At 45.1% G+C, this 15,789-nt stretch overlaps 1 protein-coding gene across 1 annotated transcript; it reads left to right on the top strand.

The window, feature by feature from the left end:
* The first annotated feature begins 5,436 nt into the window (after window positions 1–5,436).
* vcana (versican a) lies at window positions 5,437–15,248 on the top strand. The gene is made up of 8 exons (XM_055511767.1): window positions 5,437–9,664; window positions 9,752–9,865; window positions 9,934–10,047; window positions 10,645–10,803; window positions 10,977–11,059; window positions 12,910–13,054; window positions 13,135–13,317; window positions 13,413–15,248. The coding sequence occupies exons 1-8, from the start codon at window positions 6,460–6,462 to the stop codon at window positions 13,568–13,570; spliced, it is 4,161 nt and encodes a 1,386-aa protein (XP_055367742.1). The 5' UTR covers window positions 5,437–6,459; the 3' UTR covers window positions 13,571–15,248.
* The last annotated feature ends 541 nt before the right edge of the window (window positions 15,249–15,789 follow it).

Below are 15,789 nucleotides of genomic sequence, written 5' to 3'. Positions count from 1 at the left end.
CATGAACCTGCAACAAGTGGTTCTTCAAAGCCAACTGTTTCCTCTGGTTCTTCGCTGTTCAGCACAGAGAAGCCAACTACACTGCCAGTTGTGGATCAAGACAGTGCTGTGACAGGTCAGACAGACAGACCCTCAGCAACTTCACTCACTGGAAAGACTGAGGCCAGCTCTATTCATACTCCACTTGCAGAAGAAGGCTCAGGATGACACCTCAGGAACATTTACTGAATGTTTACTGGCACAGTTACATCTTCCTGTACAGTGCTAAGACAACAACAGCACCTTCACCTGAGGCAGAAAGGTTGAAACGTCTGAGGAGACTTCACAGACTGGGAAACCCTCAGTGTCGTCACCCTCTGGTGTGTGTCAGTGGCAAAAACAGTGTCCCAGACATCGTCCCCAGTCTCATTCTCTACTGTCACTGGCTCTGAAGACATTGGAAGCTCCACCTTTCTTGTTGAATCTGTTCCCTCCATCAGTGGATCAACACTAATAGACCAATCTGCAACTGTTCCCGCTGACACAGAAGGTTCAGGTGCCACTAGTGTGGATTTCACCACAGAGATGTTAACTGGACAAAGCAGTGTCTCCTCAGTCACAAGAACAGAGGCTCCGACTGGGACTGGAACCCATGAACCTGCAACAAGTGGTTCTTCAAAGCCAACTGTTTCCTCTGGTTCTTCGCTGTTCAGCACAGAGAAGCCAACTACACTGCCAGTTGTGGATCAAGACAGTGCTATGACAGGTCAGACAGACAGACCCTCAGCAACTTCACTCACTGGAAAGACTGAGGCCAGCTCTATTCATACTCCACTTGCAGAAGAAGGCTCAGGTGACGAAACCTCAGGAACATTTACTGAAATGTTACTGGCACAGTTACATCTTCTCTGTACAGTGCTAAGACAACAACAGCACCTTCACCTGAGGCAGAAAAGGTTGAAACGTCTGAGGAGACTTCACAGACTGGGAAACCCTCAGTGTCGTCACCCCTGGTGTGTCAGTGGCAAGTCCAAAAACAGTGTCCCAGACATCGTCCCCAGTCTCATTCTCTACTGTCACTGGCTCTGAAGACATTGGAAGCTCCACCTTTCTTGTTGAATCTGTTCCCTCCATCAGTGGATCAACACTAATAGACCAATCTGCAACTGTTCCCGCTGCACAGAAGGTTCAGGTGCCACTAGTGTGGATTTCACCACAGAGATGTTAACTGGACAAAGCAGTGTCTCCTCAGTCACAAGAACAGAGGCTCCGACTGGGACTGGAACCCATGAACCTGCAACAAGTGGTTCTTCAAAGCCAACTGTTTCCTCTGGTTCTTCGCTGTTCAGCACAGAGAAGCCAACTACACTGCCAGTTGTGGATCAAGACAGTGCTATGACAGGTCAGACAGACAGACCCTCAGCAACTTCACTCACTGGAAAGACTGAGGCCAGCTCTATTCATACTCCACTTGCAGAAGAAGGCTCAGGTGACGAAACCTCAGGAACATTTACTGAAATGTTTACTGGCACAGTTACATCTTCTCTGTACAGTGCTAAGACAACAACAGCACCTTCACCTGAGGCAGAAAAGGTTGAAACGTCTGAGGAGACTTCACAGACTGGGAAACCCTCAGTGTCGTCACCCTCTGGTGTGTCAGTGACAAGTCCAAAAACAGTGTCCCAGACATCGTCCCCAGTCTCATTCTCTACTGTCACTGGCTCTGAAGACATTGGAAGCTCTACCTTTCTTGTTGAATCTGTTCCCTCCATCAGTGGATCAACACTAATAGACCAATCTGCAACTGTTCCCACTGACACAGAAGGTTCAGGTGCCACTAGTGTGGATTTCACCACAGAGATGTTAACTGGACGAAGCAGTGTCTCCTCAGTCACAAGAACAGAGGCTCCGACTGGGACTGGAACCCATGAACCTGCAACAAGTGGTTCTTCAAAGCCAACTGTTTCCTCTGGTTCTTCGCTGTTCAGCACAGAGAAGCCAACTACACTGCCAGTTGTGGATCAAGACAGTGCTATGACAGGTCAGACAGACAGACCCTCAGCAACTTCACTCACTGGAAAGACTGAGGCCAGCTCTATTCATACTCCACTTGCAGAAGAAGGCTCAGGTGACGAAACCTCAGGAACATTTACTGAAATGTTTACTGGCACAGTTACATCTTCTCTGTACAGTGCTAAGACAACAACAGCACCTTCACCTGAGGCAGAAAAGGTTGAAACGTCTGAGGAGACTTCACAGACTGGGAAACCCTCAGTGTCGTCACCCTCTGGTGTGTCAGTGGCAAGTCCAAAAACAGTGTCCCAGACATCGTCCCCAGTCTCATTCTCTACTGTCACTGGCTCTGAAGACATTGGAAGCTCCACCTTTCTTGTTGAATCTGTTCCCTCCATCAGTGGATCAACACTAATAGACCAATCTGCAACTGTTCCCGCTGGCACAGAAGGTTCAGGTGCCACTAGTGTGGATTTCACCACAAAGATGTTAACTGGACAAAGCAGTTTCTCCTCAGTTACAAGAACAGAGGCTCCGACTGGGACTAGAACCCATGAACCTTCAACAAGTGGTTCTTCAAAGCCAACTGTTTCCTCTGGTTCTTCGCTGTTCAGCACAGAGAAGCCAACTACACTGCCAGTTGTGGATCGACAGTGCTATGACAGGTCAGACAGACAGACCCTCAGCAACTTCACTCACTGGAAAGACTGAGGCCAGCTCTATTCATACTCCACTTGCAGAAGAAGGCTCAGGTGACGAAACCTCAGGAACATTTACTGAAATGTTTACTGGCACAGTTACATCTTCTCTGTACAGTGCTAAGACAACAACAGCACCTTCACCTGAGGCAGAAAAGGTTGAAACGTCTGAGGAGACTTCACAGACTGGGAAACCCTCAGTGTCGTCACCCTCTGGTGTGTCAGTGGCAAGTCCAAAAACAGTGTCCCAGACATCGTCCCCAGTCTCATCTCTACTGTCACTGGCTCTGAAGACATTGGAAGCTCCACCTTTCTTGTTGAATCTGTTCCCTCCATCAGTGGATCAACACTAATAGACCAATCTGCAACTGTTCCCGCTGACACAGAAGGTTCAGGTGCCACTAGTGTGGATTTCACCACAGAGATGTTAACTGGACAAAGCAGTGTCTCCTCAGTCACAAGAACAGAGGCTCCGACTGGGACTGGAACCCATGAACCTGCAACAAGTGGTTCTTCAAAGCCAACTTTTTCCTCTGGTTCTTCGCTGTTCAGCACAGAGAAGCCAACTACACTGCCAGTTGTGGATCAAGACAGTGCTATGACAGGTCAGACAGACCCTCAGCAACTTCACTCACTGGAAAGACTGAGGCCAGCTCTATTCATACTCCACTTGAGGAAGAAGGCTCAGGTGACGAAACCTCAGGAACATTTACTGAAATGTTTACTGGCACAGTTGCATCTTCTCTGTACACTGCTAAGACAACAACAGCACCTTCACCTGAGGCAGAAAAGGTTGAAACGTCTGAGGAGACTTCACAGACTGGGAAACCCGCAGTGTCGTCACCCTCTGGTGTGTCAGTGGCAAGTCCAAAAACAGTGTCCCAGACATCGTCCCCAGTCTCATTCTCTACTGTCACTGGCTCTGAAGACATTGGAAGCTCCACCTTTCTTGTTGAATCTGTTCCCTCCATCAGTGGATCAACACTAATAGACCAATCTGCAACTGTTCCCGCTGACACAGAAGGTTCAGGTGCCACTAGTGTGGATTTCACCACAGAGATGTTAACTGGACAAAGCAGTGTCTCCTCAGTCACAAGAACAGAGGCTCCGACTGGGACTGGAACCCATGAACCTGCAACAAGTGGTTCTTCAAAGCCAACTGTTTCCTCTGGTTCTTCGCTGTTCAGCACAGAGAAGCCAACTACACTGCCAGTTGTGGATCAAGACAGTGCTATGACAGGTCAGACAGACAGACCCTCAGCAACTTCACTCACTGGAAAGACTGAGGCCAGCTCTATTCATACTCCACTTGCAGAAGAAGGCTCAGGTGACGAAACCTCAGGAACATTTACTGAAATGTTTACTGGCACAGTTACATCTTCTCTGTACAGTGCTAAGACAACAACAGCACCTTCACCTGAGGCAGAAAAGGTTGAAACGTCTGAGGAGACTTCACAGACTGGGAAACCCTCAGTGTCGTCACCCTCTGGTGTGTCAGTGGCAAGTCCAAAAACAGTGTCCCAGACATCGTCCCCAGTCTCATTCTCTACTGTCACTGGCTCTGAAGACATTGGAAGCTCCACCTTTCTTGTTGAATCTGTTCCCTCCATCAGTGGATCAACACTAATAGACCAATCTGCAACTGTTCCCGCTGACACAGAAGGTTCAGGTGCCACTAGTGTGGATTTCACCACAGAGATGTTAACTGGACAAGCAGTGTCTCCTCAGTCACAAGAACAGAGGCTCCGACTGGGCTGGAACCCATGAACCTGCAACAAGTGGTTCTTCAAAGCCAACTGTTTCCTCTGGTTCTTCGCTGTTCAGCACAGAGAAGCCAACTACACTGCCAGTTGTGGATCAAGACAGTGCTATGACAGGTCAGACAGACAGACCCTCAGCAACTTCACTCACTGGAAAGACTGAGGCCAGCTCTATTCATACTCCACTTGCAGAAGAAGGCTCAGGTGACGAAACCTCAGGAACATTTACTGAAATGTTTACTGGCACAGTTACATCTTCTCTGTACAGTGCTAACAACAACAGCACCTTCACCTGAGGCAGAAAAGGTTGAAATCTGAGGAGACTTCACAGACTGGGAAACCCTCAGTGTCGTCACCCTCTGGTGTGTCAGTGGCAAGTCCAAAAACAGTGTCCCAGACATCGTCCCCAGTCTCATTCTCTACTGTCACTGGCTCTGAAGACATTGGAAGCTCCACCTTTCTTGTTGAATCTGTTCCCTCCATCAGTGGATCAACACTAATAGACCAATCTGCAACTGTTCCCGCTGACACAGAAGGTTCAGGTGCCACTAGTGTGGATTTCACCACAGAATGTTAACTGGACAAAGCAGTGTCTCCTCAGTCACAAGAACAGAGGCTCCGACTGGGACTGGAACCCATGAACCTGCAACAAGTGGTTCTTCAAAGCCAACTGTTTCCTCTGGTTCTTCGCTGTTCAGCACAGAGAAGCCAACTACACTGCCAGTTGTGGATCAGACAGTGCTATGACAGGTCAGACAGACAGACCCTCAGCAACTTCACTCACTGGAAGGACTGAGGCCAGCTCTATTCATACTCCACTTGCAGAAGAAGGCTCAGGTGACGAAACCTCAGGAACATTTACTGAAATGTTTACTGGCACAGTTACATCTTCTCTGTACAGTGCTAAGACAACAACAGCACCTTCACCTGAAGCAGAAAAGGTTGAAACGTCTGAGGAGACTTCACAGACTGGGAAACCCTCAGTGTCGTCACCCTCTGGTGTGTCAGTGGCAAGTCCAAAAACAGTGTCCCAGACATCGTCCCCAGTCTCATTCTCTACTGTCACTGGCTCTGAAGACATTGGAAGCTCCACCTTTCTTGTTGAATCTGTTCCCTCCATCAGTGGATCAACACTAAAAGACCAATCTGCAACTGTTCCCGCTGACACAGAAGGTTCTGGTGCCACTGGTGTGGATTTCACCACAGAGATTTTAACCGGACAAAGCAGTGTCTCCTTAATCACAAAAACAGAGGCTCCGACTGGGACTGGGACCCATGAACCTGCAACAAGTGGTTCTTCAAAGCCAACTGTTTCCTCTGGTTCTTCGCTGTTCAGCACAGAGAAGCCAACCACACTGCTAGTTGTGGATCAAGACAGTGCTGTGACAGGTCAGACAGACAGACCCTCAGCAACTTCACTCACTGGAAAGACTGAGGCCAGCTCTATTCATACTCCACTTGCAGAAGAAGGCCCAGGTGATGAAACCTCAGGAACATTTACTGAGTTGTTTGCTGGCACAGTTACATCTTCTCTGTACAGTGCTAAGACAACAACAGCACCTTCACCTGAGGCAGAAAAGGTTGAAACGTCTGAGGAGACTTCACAGACTGGGAAACCCTCAGTGTCGTCACCCTTTGGTGTGTCAGTGGCAAGTCCAAAAACAGTGTCCCAGACATTGTCCCCTGTCTCATTCTCTACTGTCACTGGCTCTGAAGACATTGGAAGCTCCACCTTTCTTGTTGAATCTGTTCCCTCCATCAGTGGATCAACACTAAAAGACCAAACTGCAACTGTTCCCGCTGACACAGAAGGTTCAGGTGCCACTCGTGTGAATTTCACCACAGAGAATTTAACTGGACAAAGCAGTGTCTCCTCAGTCACAAGAACAGAGGCTTCGACTGGGACTGGAATCCCAACGTTGTCCCTTGATTTGTTCTCCACTGTCACTGGCGCTGAGAAGATTGGAAGCTCCACTTCTGCGCCATCATCTTTTTACAGTGCTGAGACAATGAGAGCTCTTTCACCCGAGGGAACAAAAAGTATATTTGCAGAAGAAACAACTGTTACAGCAAGTCCTTATATACTTCAAACCTCTCAACCCATTGCGATTCCCAGTGTCACATCCTTTACCTCAATTAAAACGTCTCCCTTCACTGACCTAGACATGTCTGGCTCCTCCGAGGATGATATGGAATTAAGTTCAGAAGGATCTGGTACAGAGTTAGAAATTGAAACAACAGTCCAATCTAAATCTATTGTTGTAACAGATGAGACTGAAACAAGTAAGAATAGCATCTCATCTAAAGCCTCAAGTCCTGCATTCTCACCGCAAACCAGCACACAGCCTACAGCGAAATTCACGTCTTCAGCCCTAACTCCCCATACAAAAAGTACAGAGAGTCATAGTTCTGACCAAGGAAGTGGGGCCTTCACTGATGACTCAGGTGATGATGACATTTCAGAGACTGAATTTTTTGATGGGTCAACCACATTGTTCGGAGTTACAAGTTCCCCTGTGAAGTTTACTGATCTTGCAACTACAAAACAAACTGCTTTAGTATACAGTACTGTTCCTGTCACAGAGGAAAGCCCAGATCACCAAAAAGCAAATCAATCCACTGATCCAATCACACAAACAACTAGCATTGAAACTGTTGCATCAGTCAGACCAACATCTGAGCAAGTTGCTTCACAGGAGGCTAAAATTAGTCCAGGGACTGAAATCCGCATTACATCGAAAACAACTGTCTCGCCTGTATCCAGCACATCCTATACAATTGTGCCCCCGCTTACATTTGGAGCCTCAATTCGGGATCCCACTAAGCTTGACTTCTCCACAACAAGGTCCAGCGGTGATCAAGAGCAAGATGGATTCACATCAATATCAACCCCCATTCCATCGATTTTTTACCACAATATTACAGATCAACAGGTCGTGATCATTACTCATAGTAGTAGCCAAGCCAAGAGTGACCAAACAGATCAAACACCCACTATGATCCTGCACGCATCTAAATCATCAAAAAGTACATCCATTATGTTCACAGATTATGCAAAAAGTGAAGAGAAGTTGCTTTCTGCAGTTACAGAAAGTATGAGCAAAGGCAGCCACACTCCTGAGCACATCAGCAAAGATAATATTATACTTGATGCAGATTCTACCTCTATACGACCTTCCTCTTCATTTTACTCAACCATCCATACAGAGGAGGCTGGAGCTGTCACAGCAATTACAGGGACACAAAAGCTGGTGATAAAAGAAGAAACAGAGGGTTCAGGAACTGATAGTCTAAACCTTCTCACCCCTACCCCAGAATTTACACAGGAAATCTTAGCCTCAACATTGTCTAAATCTACTTCAAAGCCATTAGCTGTGGAAGATGTGTCTAGTATGGGGACATCAAGTGAAGAGACAGTCACACCATTTCAGGCCACTCCAGCTAATACAGTCTCCACAAAGTCAAGCACAAAAGAAAACTATGAATTAACTTCAGCATCCACTGTACATGAAGAAACAGCATTCGAAAAAACTTCAACAGCCACAGTCTCTTCATTGCTTAGCACTGAGACAAAACCTATTAGCCCCCACACAGAACATACAGACGAGATTTCATTTAGCCAAGAACCAAGGATCAGTGAGGATAGAGTCATAACAGGAAAGACAGACACTGCTTCACCTGAAACCACTCCTGTGACTCCAAGTGAGGAATCTGAGAACGTCAAATCCAGTGACTCCACTGGATTTGAAGCATTAACACCCGCATCACTAGGAGATGAAGTACCAAGCCAGGCTGCTGGAAGCAAGAATGTTTCACGTGATGGTGAGATTAGTAAAGACAGAGACAATGAAGTACAAGAATCAAGTACTTTGTCAAGTTCAGTGGGAAAACCTGCAGCAAGTTCCAGTACACCTATAGATGAAACAGCTTCTCTCTCACCAACTGCGTCTTCCTTGATCAGCTCTGAGACTCCATCAGTGGCTTCTGATTCAAATAAAACAGATCAAGACACTTCTCAAGAGAAAACCTCACCCGAAATGATGACAGTAAAAAGTGGACAGACTACTACTTCCCCCTCCTCTGTTACCAATAAAATCATGGAAGAAGATTCTGAACTAACAAGCATGTCAAATGTCGTTTCATCATCAGCTCCATTGCAGCCTGATGTTTTGGTCCAGTTTGTTACAACAGTTACCCCTGTACAACATCCAACAACCTCGCAGGAATCATTTGAGCAAGTCAAGTCAGAGATCACGCTAACACATCGCCCTGACTCTGATCTTTCACCCCAGGATGTATTACTGACCACAACTCACCTAGTGTTTGAAAGTCACCAAACAAGCCAGATTACACACTCAACACCTTTAGCTGAAATTTTATCTTCTTCCGCTCGTGATGGAATAGTTGAACCGGCTGTTGAGTTTGGAAAGAATGAACCATCTGCAGATACAGATGCTATGACAACACGTTTACCAAAAGACAGTGTTAATGGGAACGAAGATTATCCAATGCTGGGACAGAATAACTTTGATCTTGAATCAATTCCAAAATTAACTGAAAATACGCAGAGGGATGTTACACTGTCTGTTACTACAGCATCTTTTCGTTCTCAGACTTTTGAAAGTCAGCCTATAGAGTCAATAAATAGAAGGGAAGGTATTTCTGACTCCAACAAGCCAGCTGTGCCTGCATCGGCCATCACTGTCATGCCTTCGGGATCAGATGTGACCAGTGCAGCCTCATCATCATCCCCTGGTACTGGCAACGGCTCAGAAAGCAGCAGCAGCTCAGAAGAAAGTATTACCACAGTACGGAAGATGGATGGAACTAAGACTGAGAACAGCACTGAGAACAATCCAGTCCAGAAGGTATTTAAGGAGGACACTACCCAAGCTTCAAAGGTGGCATCTTCTAGTGTCAATATCACTGGTAAAGGCAAAGCTGCTAACAAAACTGAACAGGGTGCTACTTCTCACACCACAGTTCCTACAAGTACTCCCACAGAGTTCACAGCAGTATTACCAGCTCAAAGTCAGAGCCAGTCGTTGTTAGCTGCATCAGTTGCCACAACGTCAAAATCATTATCCGAAGAGGAAAACAGGCTTAACAATGACATAAGTGTCTCACCAATAAAAGAGAAGGAAACCACTACCCTACCAGACATAGGTCTGGACTTGGGGCACTCCATCATTGGGGAATCCGTTGAAATTCCAGGTACGTTTTACTGTAATACTGAAAAATTAAACTATGTTATCACAATGAATCCCTCTGTAATACAGCTGTTTTTTAACATCTCAATAGGAATCCATTCATGCACAGTGGACATGTGTCAAAATGGAGGAACTTGTGTCAAGGTTGGAAGTGTAAGCGCTTGCAGGTGTGCTCCTGGTTACAGTGGCGATCGCTGTGAAACAGGTAGGTTAGGGGTTGTATGGGTGTTGTGATCTTTCTATCTCATTTTATTAATACATCTTCTTGTGCAGATGTTGACGAGTGCCAGTCGAACCCTTGCCGTAACGGAGGCACATGTGTTGATGGGCTGGCTTCCTTCACATGCGTGTGCCTCCCAAGCTACTCTGGGCTGTATTGTGAGGAAGGTAAGTGTGCGGTTAATTGGATGGCAGTGCCTCCAACATATTTTATGCTTTGGAGGATTATAAAAAAATAATTAAAGTGGTACTTTCTAGGCATACTGTAAATCCCTACAGTCTAGACTCAGCTTAACTTGGCTTTATATGACGTATAGAGTAAATGATGTATGGGTTTAGTATGTCATGTGCAATAATCACTCAGCAGAATCCCTGGGAACAGCTTGAGTCCTTCACAGGCATGATCGCCGCCTTTACTATTATCACAGCAGTCACTTTTGTAAATGCTGCCTGTTGTGTTTCTGTTGTCATAACAGCTGGAGTAACTCCTCAAGCTTAGTTATAACAAGCCTCAGACAACTTCAGCTGACTGTGTGGACGTGATGTCAGACGTTTAGTCCAGGTTTCTTCTGATTTTGCCCTGACGCTCGTATAGTGTTGAACTAATCTATAATGTAGATTTCTTTTCATCTAGATTAGTTACAACAGTTAGAGCACAACAGTTTGACAGTAGCTGCAGCAGATTATTAAGGTTGATGATGATTATTGATCTGGTCCTACACTGTAGGTCTCATCCTCTGCCTGCTTTTTTCCTCTTTGTCTCAGATACTGAAACATGTGACTATGGCTGGCACAAGTTCCAGGGCCACTGCTACAAGTACTTCCACCACAGAAGAAACTGGGACACAGCAGAAAGAGAGTGCCGCATACAGGGCGCTCACCTCACCAGCATCCTTTCCCATGAGGAGCAACAGTTTGTTAACCGTGAGTTAAAGACTGCACTTGTACTGCACATTAACATTATGTACACATCCTTTTATTTTGTTCTACATACGTGAAAGGATTCAAACTCTTCAGTATCCCTGTAAGTGCATAGTCTATAAATGGGGCAACTGAGGAATGTAATCTCCTGTGTTTTACTGTACCCTACATGGTAGGTCTTGGACAGGACTATCAGTGGATTGGCCTGAATGATAAGATGTTTGACAGCGACTTCCGCTGGACTGACGGCACTCCTATGGTGAGTTAAGTTTCTTTGGTGCGTACTTTTGTCTCAACAAACATGGCACAAAGACAGAGTAAATATTTGGAAGTGACGCTGCTGATAGGTGCCGTCGTCCAGGCAGAGTCGTTCTTTCGCCGGCTGTGGTGACTTTCTCATGACGTATCCTCTGTCTCATGTCACCCTGGTGGGCGTAGAGATATGGTGCGGCTGGGCTGAAGTAAAAGCAAACTTTGGTTCAAGTCTGTTCAGTTTTATTTATATGACGAACGTCATCTGAAGACACTTTACAAAGTAAGGTTTAAGACTTTATACAACTGTGTATAGAACAAACAAATCCCACACTGAGCAACTTTTTGAAAAATTGAAAAAACAATAGAGACAAGAGAAAAGAGCTGCAGGAGACGAAGGCAACTAACAGTAAGTCAAGGAGAAAAATGCACATACAGCAGTTGATAAATGCCGTGTTCAGGGTGGTGATTGTAGCTGTTAAAGGCTTCCTACCTAAGACAGGAAAGTGGCTAATTACTGTATGCAATGTGTTGTACAGATAAATGTCCTAACTTCAAAGGTAATCCTCCGAGACAACATACAGGGAAAACATAGAAGACGGCCTGGGGGGGGGTCGAAAGATAAGCACAGGCTGCCTACTGAGCTCCGTTGAGAGATTGACGGGTGATGAGGGTGTGAGTAACGCTGGGAAGAGGGCAGTTTGGCAAGAATGGGCAGGTCCAGTGTGGTCCCGCTGCAACCCCCACACACACGCAGGCAAAAGGCAGCCACGCAGGGGAAGGGCCACCAGACAGAGGACACACAGATGGACAGCACCTGTCCCAGCCGCAGAAAGAGAAAACAACAGATAGAGGCAGCCCAGGGGCTCTGGGTGGGTGGTCATGCCCAGCTGACTGAACTTTATAATAAACAACACCGCTTTCAAACAGTGGGCAAATATTTACTTTGAAGAAAATAGGAGTGTATTAACTTAAAGGCCCAGTCTGAAGCATCTCTCAATGTGTGTTTGTGGGCGATTTGATTTGCTTATTTTGAGGAGGATGAATGCCTGATGGTCGCCCATTTGTTAAGCTAAAGCGAGCGGAGCAGGAAGTCTGCGTGTATGTGTGTGTGTGTGTGTGTGTGTGTGTGTGTGTGTGTGTGTGTGTGTGTGTGTGTGTGTGTGTGTGTGAGAACCATAATCACAGACTAGCGGAGCCTCAGGCCATGACTGGAGGAGTTGGGGGTCACAGCTTTGAAGAAGCTGTTTGAACCTTGAATGTGCTGAAAGACCTCAGGTAGCGTGAGGTCCAGGCTAAGTGCCCCACAGCTTCACAGCTGTGTGTATGCTGCACAAATGTATGTACAGTATGGGCCTGTGTGTGTAGTCGTCTTGTAATGCTTGGTATGCAGACTGTGCGATGACGTGACATAACACTTATGGTTGTCTATTATCACAAAACACACAATCACAGGCCATGACGTGAACCATTTCAAATATACCACAGTATCAGTATATATATATATATATATATATATATATATATATATAGTAAAAGATTTACCACAGAAAAACCTCTTTATATATTTCTTTATAGTTTTATTAGCCTGTGAGTTATGAGTCTGCAGCTACTGAGCTACTAAGGCGGCTTCTTGAAGCATCACTGCACCCTCTTGTGGGTAATAATTAGAATCACAATAAAGGGAAATTTTCTAAAACAGCACAAAAAGTGCAATGACTTCGGTGAAACAAGATACTTATGGATTATGGATTATTATTATGTATTATGAACAAACAAATAAATATCCATATGTATGTATGTTCATTGGGTTTTCCTTTCACACCCTCTAATCCATACACTCTGCTCTTTTTGCAGCAATATGAAAACTGGAGGCCCAACCAACCTGACAGCTTCTTCACCTCCGGTGAGGATTGCGTGGTGATGATATGGCATGAAGATGGCCAGTGGAACGACGTTCCATGCAACTACCACCTTACCTTCACTTGTAAAAAGGGCACAGGTACGGCGACAGCTCAGTAAACACTGGATGGATGTTTTCTATCCACTCTCCTCATTGCTGTCTTTCCTTCTGTTTCTCAGTGGCTTGTAGTCAACCTCCTCTGGTGGAGAATGCGCAGACCTTCGGTAAGAAGCGTGAGAGGTATGAGATCAACTCCCTGGTGAGATACCAGTGTCAGAGAGGCTTCATTCAGAGGCACGTCCCCACAATCCGTTGTCGTGGCGATGGACGATGGGACATCCCAAAAATCACCTGCATGAACCGTAAGTACAGCAAGTTGCTCTTTCTTATTAGTTTTTCTCTCCTGCATGAAATCTGGTCAAAGATTTTTGATTGAATATGTTCTTCTGTGCGGCAGCTTCGAGCTACCAGAGGTCATTCATGAGAAGGCATCAACACAATCATCATTACAGCATCAACAACTTTAGGACGTGGCCGGACGGGACCCTTCGTTTTCACAATCAGCTGTACCGGACTAGGAGAGACCCAACAGAACAGAAGCAGATGAGGCAGTGAAAGAAACGTAACCCTTTCTCTAAATGAGAACACGTGTGGAAAGACACTTGAGTGGAAGGAGGAAAAGCACAAGAGAAAACCCATGGAGGAAAACCAGGAGGATAACTTTCAGTTTTACTGCCTTTTGGATGACGATGGAATCTTATGAAGTGTCTTTCAAGGAGATATTGTTGCCTGAATTTTTATCAAAACAGCATTTTTATACCTTGGCAGCGTGGACACAGAACTTTCAGCTGGCTACTGGAAAAGCAAAGAGTCCTTTCACATTCATTTCCGTCATTAGCTTATCAGATTTAACACCTAACGCCTTAGCTGTGCTATTGAAAATCAGCGTGTTCCTTCTTCACGAAACCAGCTGTGTTTGAGCTTCTGCCACTTATGTTACGCAAAAGAACAGGAAGTTTCCCTTCTCAAATGACTCATCACATTAGCAGAGCATATAAACCCTTAGACACAACGTATATTCTGAATTATGTCTTCATAATATTGCTACATGCTCAGATCGCGTGTACATATCGCACACAATTTCAGGAAACTTCACTAAACCGCTCATTTAACTGCTGGAGATCTTGGTGGTGGCAGGTTTTTATATTCTAGTACCACCTTTCACCAGCTCCAACTTTCACTGGATGCCATTAATGTTATGTCAGTATATGTTTAAAAAACAGATGTCTATGGAGATTATTTTTAAAAAGTTTTTTTTTTGTACTATAATTTTCCATTAAACCAGAGAAATCGTTCTGAGTAGATAGCGGCAAAGCTTTTGTCCACTGATGAAAATCGATGTCTGTCATCTGTATTAGAGTGAAACAAGGGGCCGTGTGATGGGATCCTCTGCCCATGTGTGTAGATAACACCTAATTAGTCGTTACAGCATGTTTACAATAATTACAATGCTGTTTGTTATATATTCATGACTGTTGTGCTAAACATTTACACCAGCTGTGCTATGTAAAATTACAAAGTGTCCCTTATTCACAGAAATCAAACAGATGGCACCAGAGCCGCGTCCTCCTCTGTCTTTGCTGTAGCTTGTGTTTTGTTGATACTGCTTCTCCTCTGCACATTTAACTTTTCTGTTATTGTGGTCTTTGAAATCCGCCATTGAGAGAATGTATTTTGTGAACACTCAAAAAGACTTGAACGCAACGGATGTTTAAGCAGAGATACATATAATTTATTTTCAAGCTGCTCTTTATTTTCTTCCTTGTTTGTACTGACACATGATTGGATGCTGTCACCAGGCCGAGCAGCGCTATTGATATATTTATGTTATGAGTCTGACGGGAGATCGGCCGTGATCGTGGACTGTTTAACCAGGATGCATCAAGGATGATAGACAGTCGTCTGCGGTGGATTTATGCATCTTTTTACACTTCTAATGCCAACAGCGGACCAAAGATGTGGAGGGCCCCATCGGCTGCAATGATGTTCCTTAACATTATCTAATTATTTGTACATGTGAATGGTCTCCAGCATTTTTAAAGGGAAAATGCAGCGTTGTCTCTGCCTGTGAATGTGTGTGTTTCAGCATTAATGTGCACATAATAGCGATTTATATTTATAACTTTGTATTTTAGAATGTGAATGCCTGGGATATTTGTGACTTTTTAAACGGAGCAGACTGTTTTCCTGCTTTAAATCACCAAAGAAATAAACGAATTACATTTATATTATATGCTGATAATATTTAGTTTGTGCTGTTTATAGAGAATGGTGTAAAAGACATTTGGCCCCTTAGACGTTTGATTGACAGGTCTGTGCTTTCACCAACAGATGGTGCTATCAGACTAAGCCACACACTTCTCGTGACGTCTACACATTTTCTAAACATTTAGTGAGGTCTTTAAATCAAATTCAGAGCATTCGGGTCCAGTGGAAAAGTGATGGTTTGGCTGAGTTGGTGAAACTGTGAAACATCATAGCTGCTCTTCTAACTCCTTCCTTCTATAGCTGGTTCTGGATGAAATGCAGACGTCTTACGACGGGTCCCTCTGGGATTTAACAAGCGTTTTACGGGTGTTTTTGGAAGGAAATGCACCCTGGGACGACCTCCCTGACACATACCTCATGAGACTTATCTGTAAATCTCTGAGTGACAAGCGCTCTGGAAGTGACATCATTGCACTCGCAGACAACAAGCATTGTTTGGTTGAAACATTAGTGAAAAGTTCAGCAGCGCTTCTACAAACGGCCTCCAATCAACAGTGGAGCTTTGC

This window comes from Betta splendens, chromosome 9 (genome assembly GCF_900634795.4).
Source record: "Betta splendens chromosome 9, fBetSpl5.4, whole genome shotgun sequence".
NCBI classification, from domain to species: domain Eukaryota; kingdom Metazoa; phylum Chordata; class Actinopteri; order Anabantiformes; family Osphronemidae; genus Betta; species Betta splendens.
Note: the sequence above shows the minus strand (reverse complement) of the source record. Positions and strands in the feature narration are given on the sequence as shown.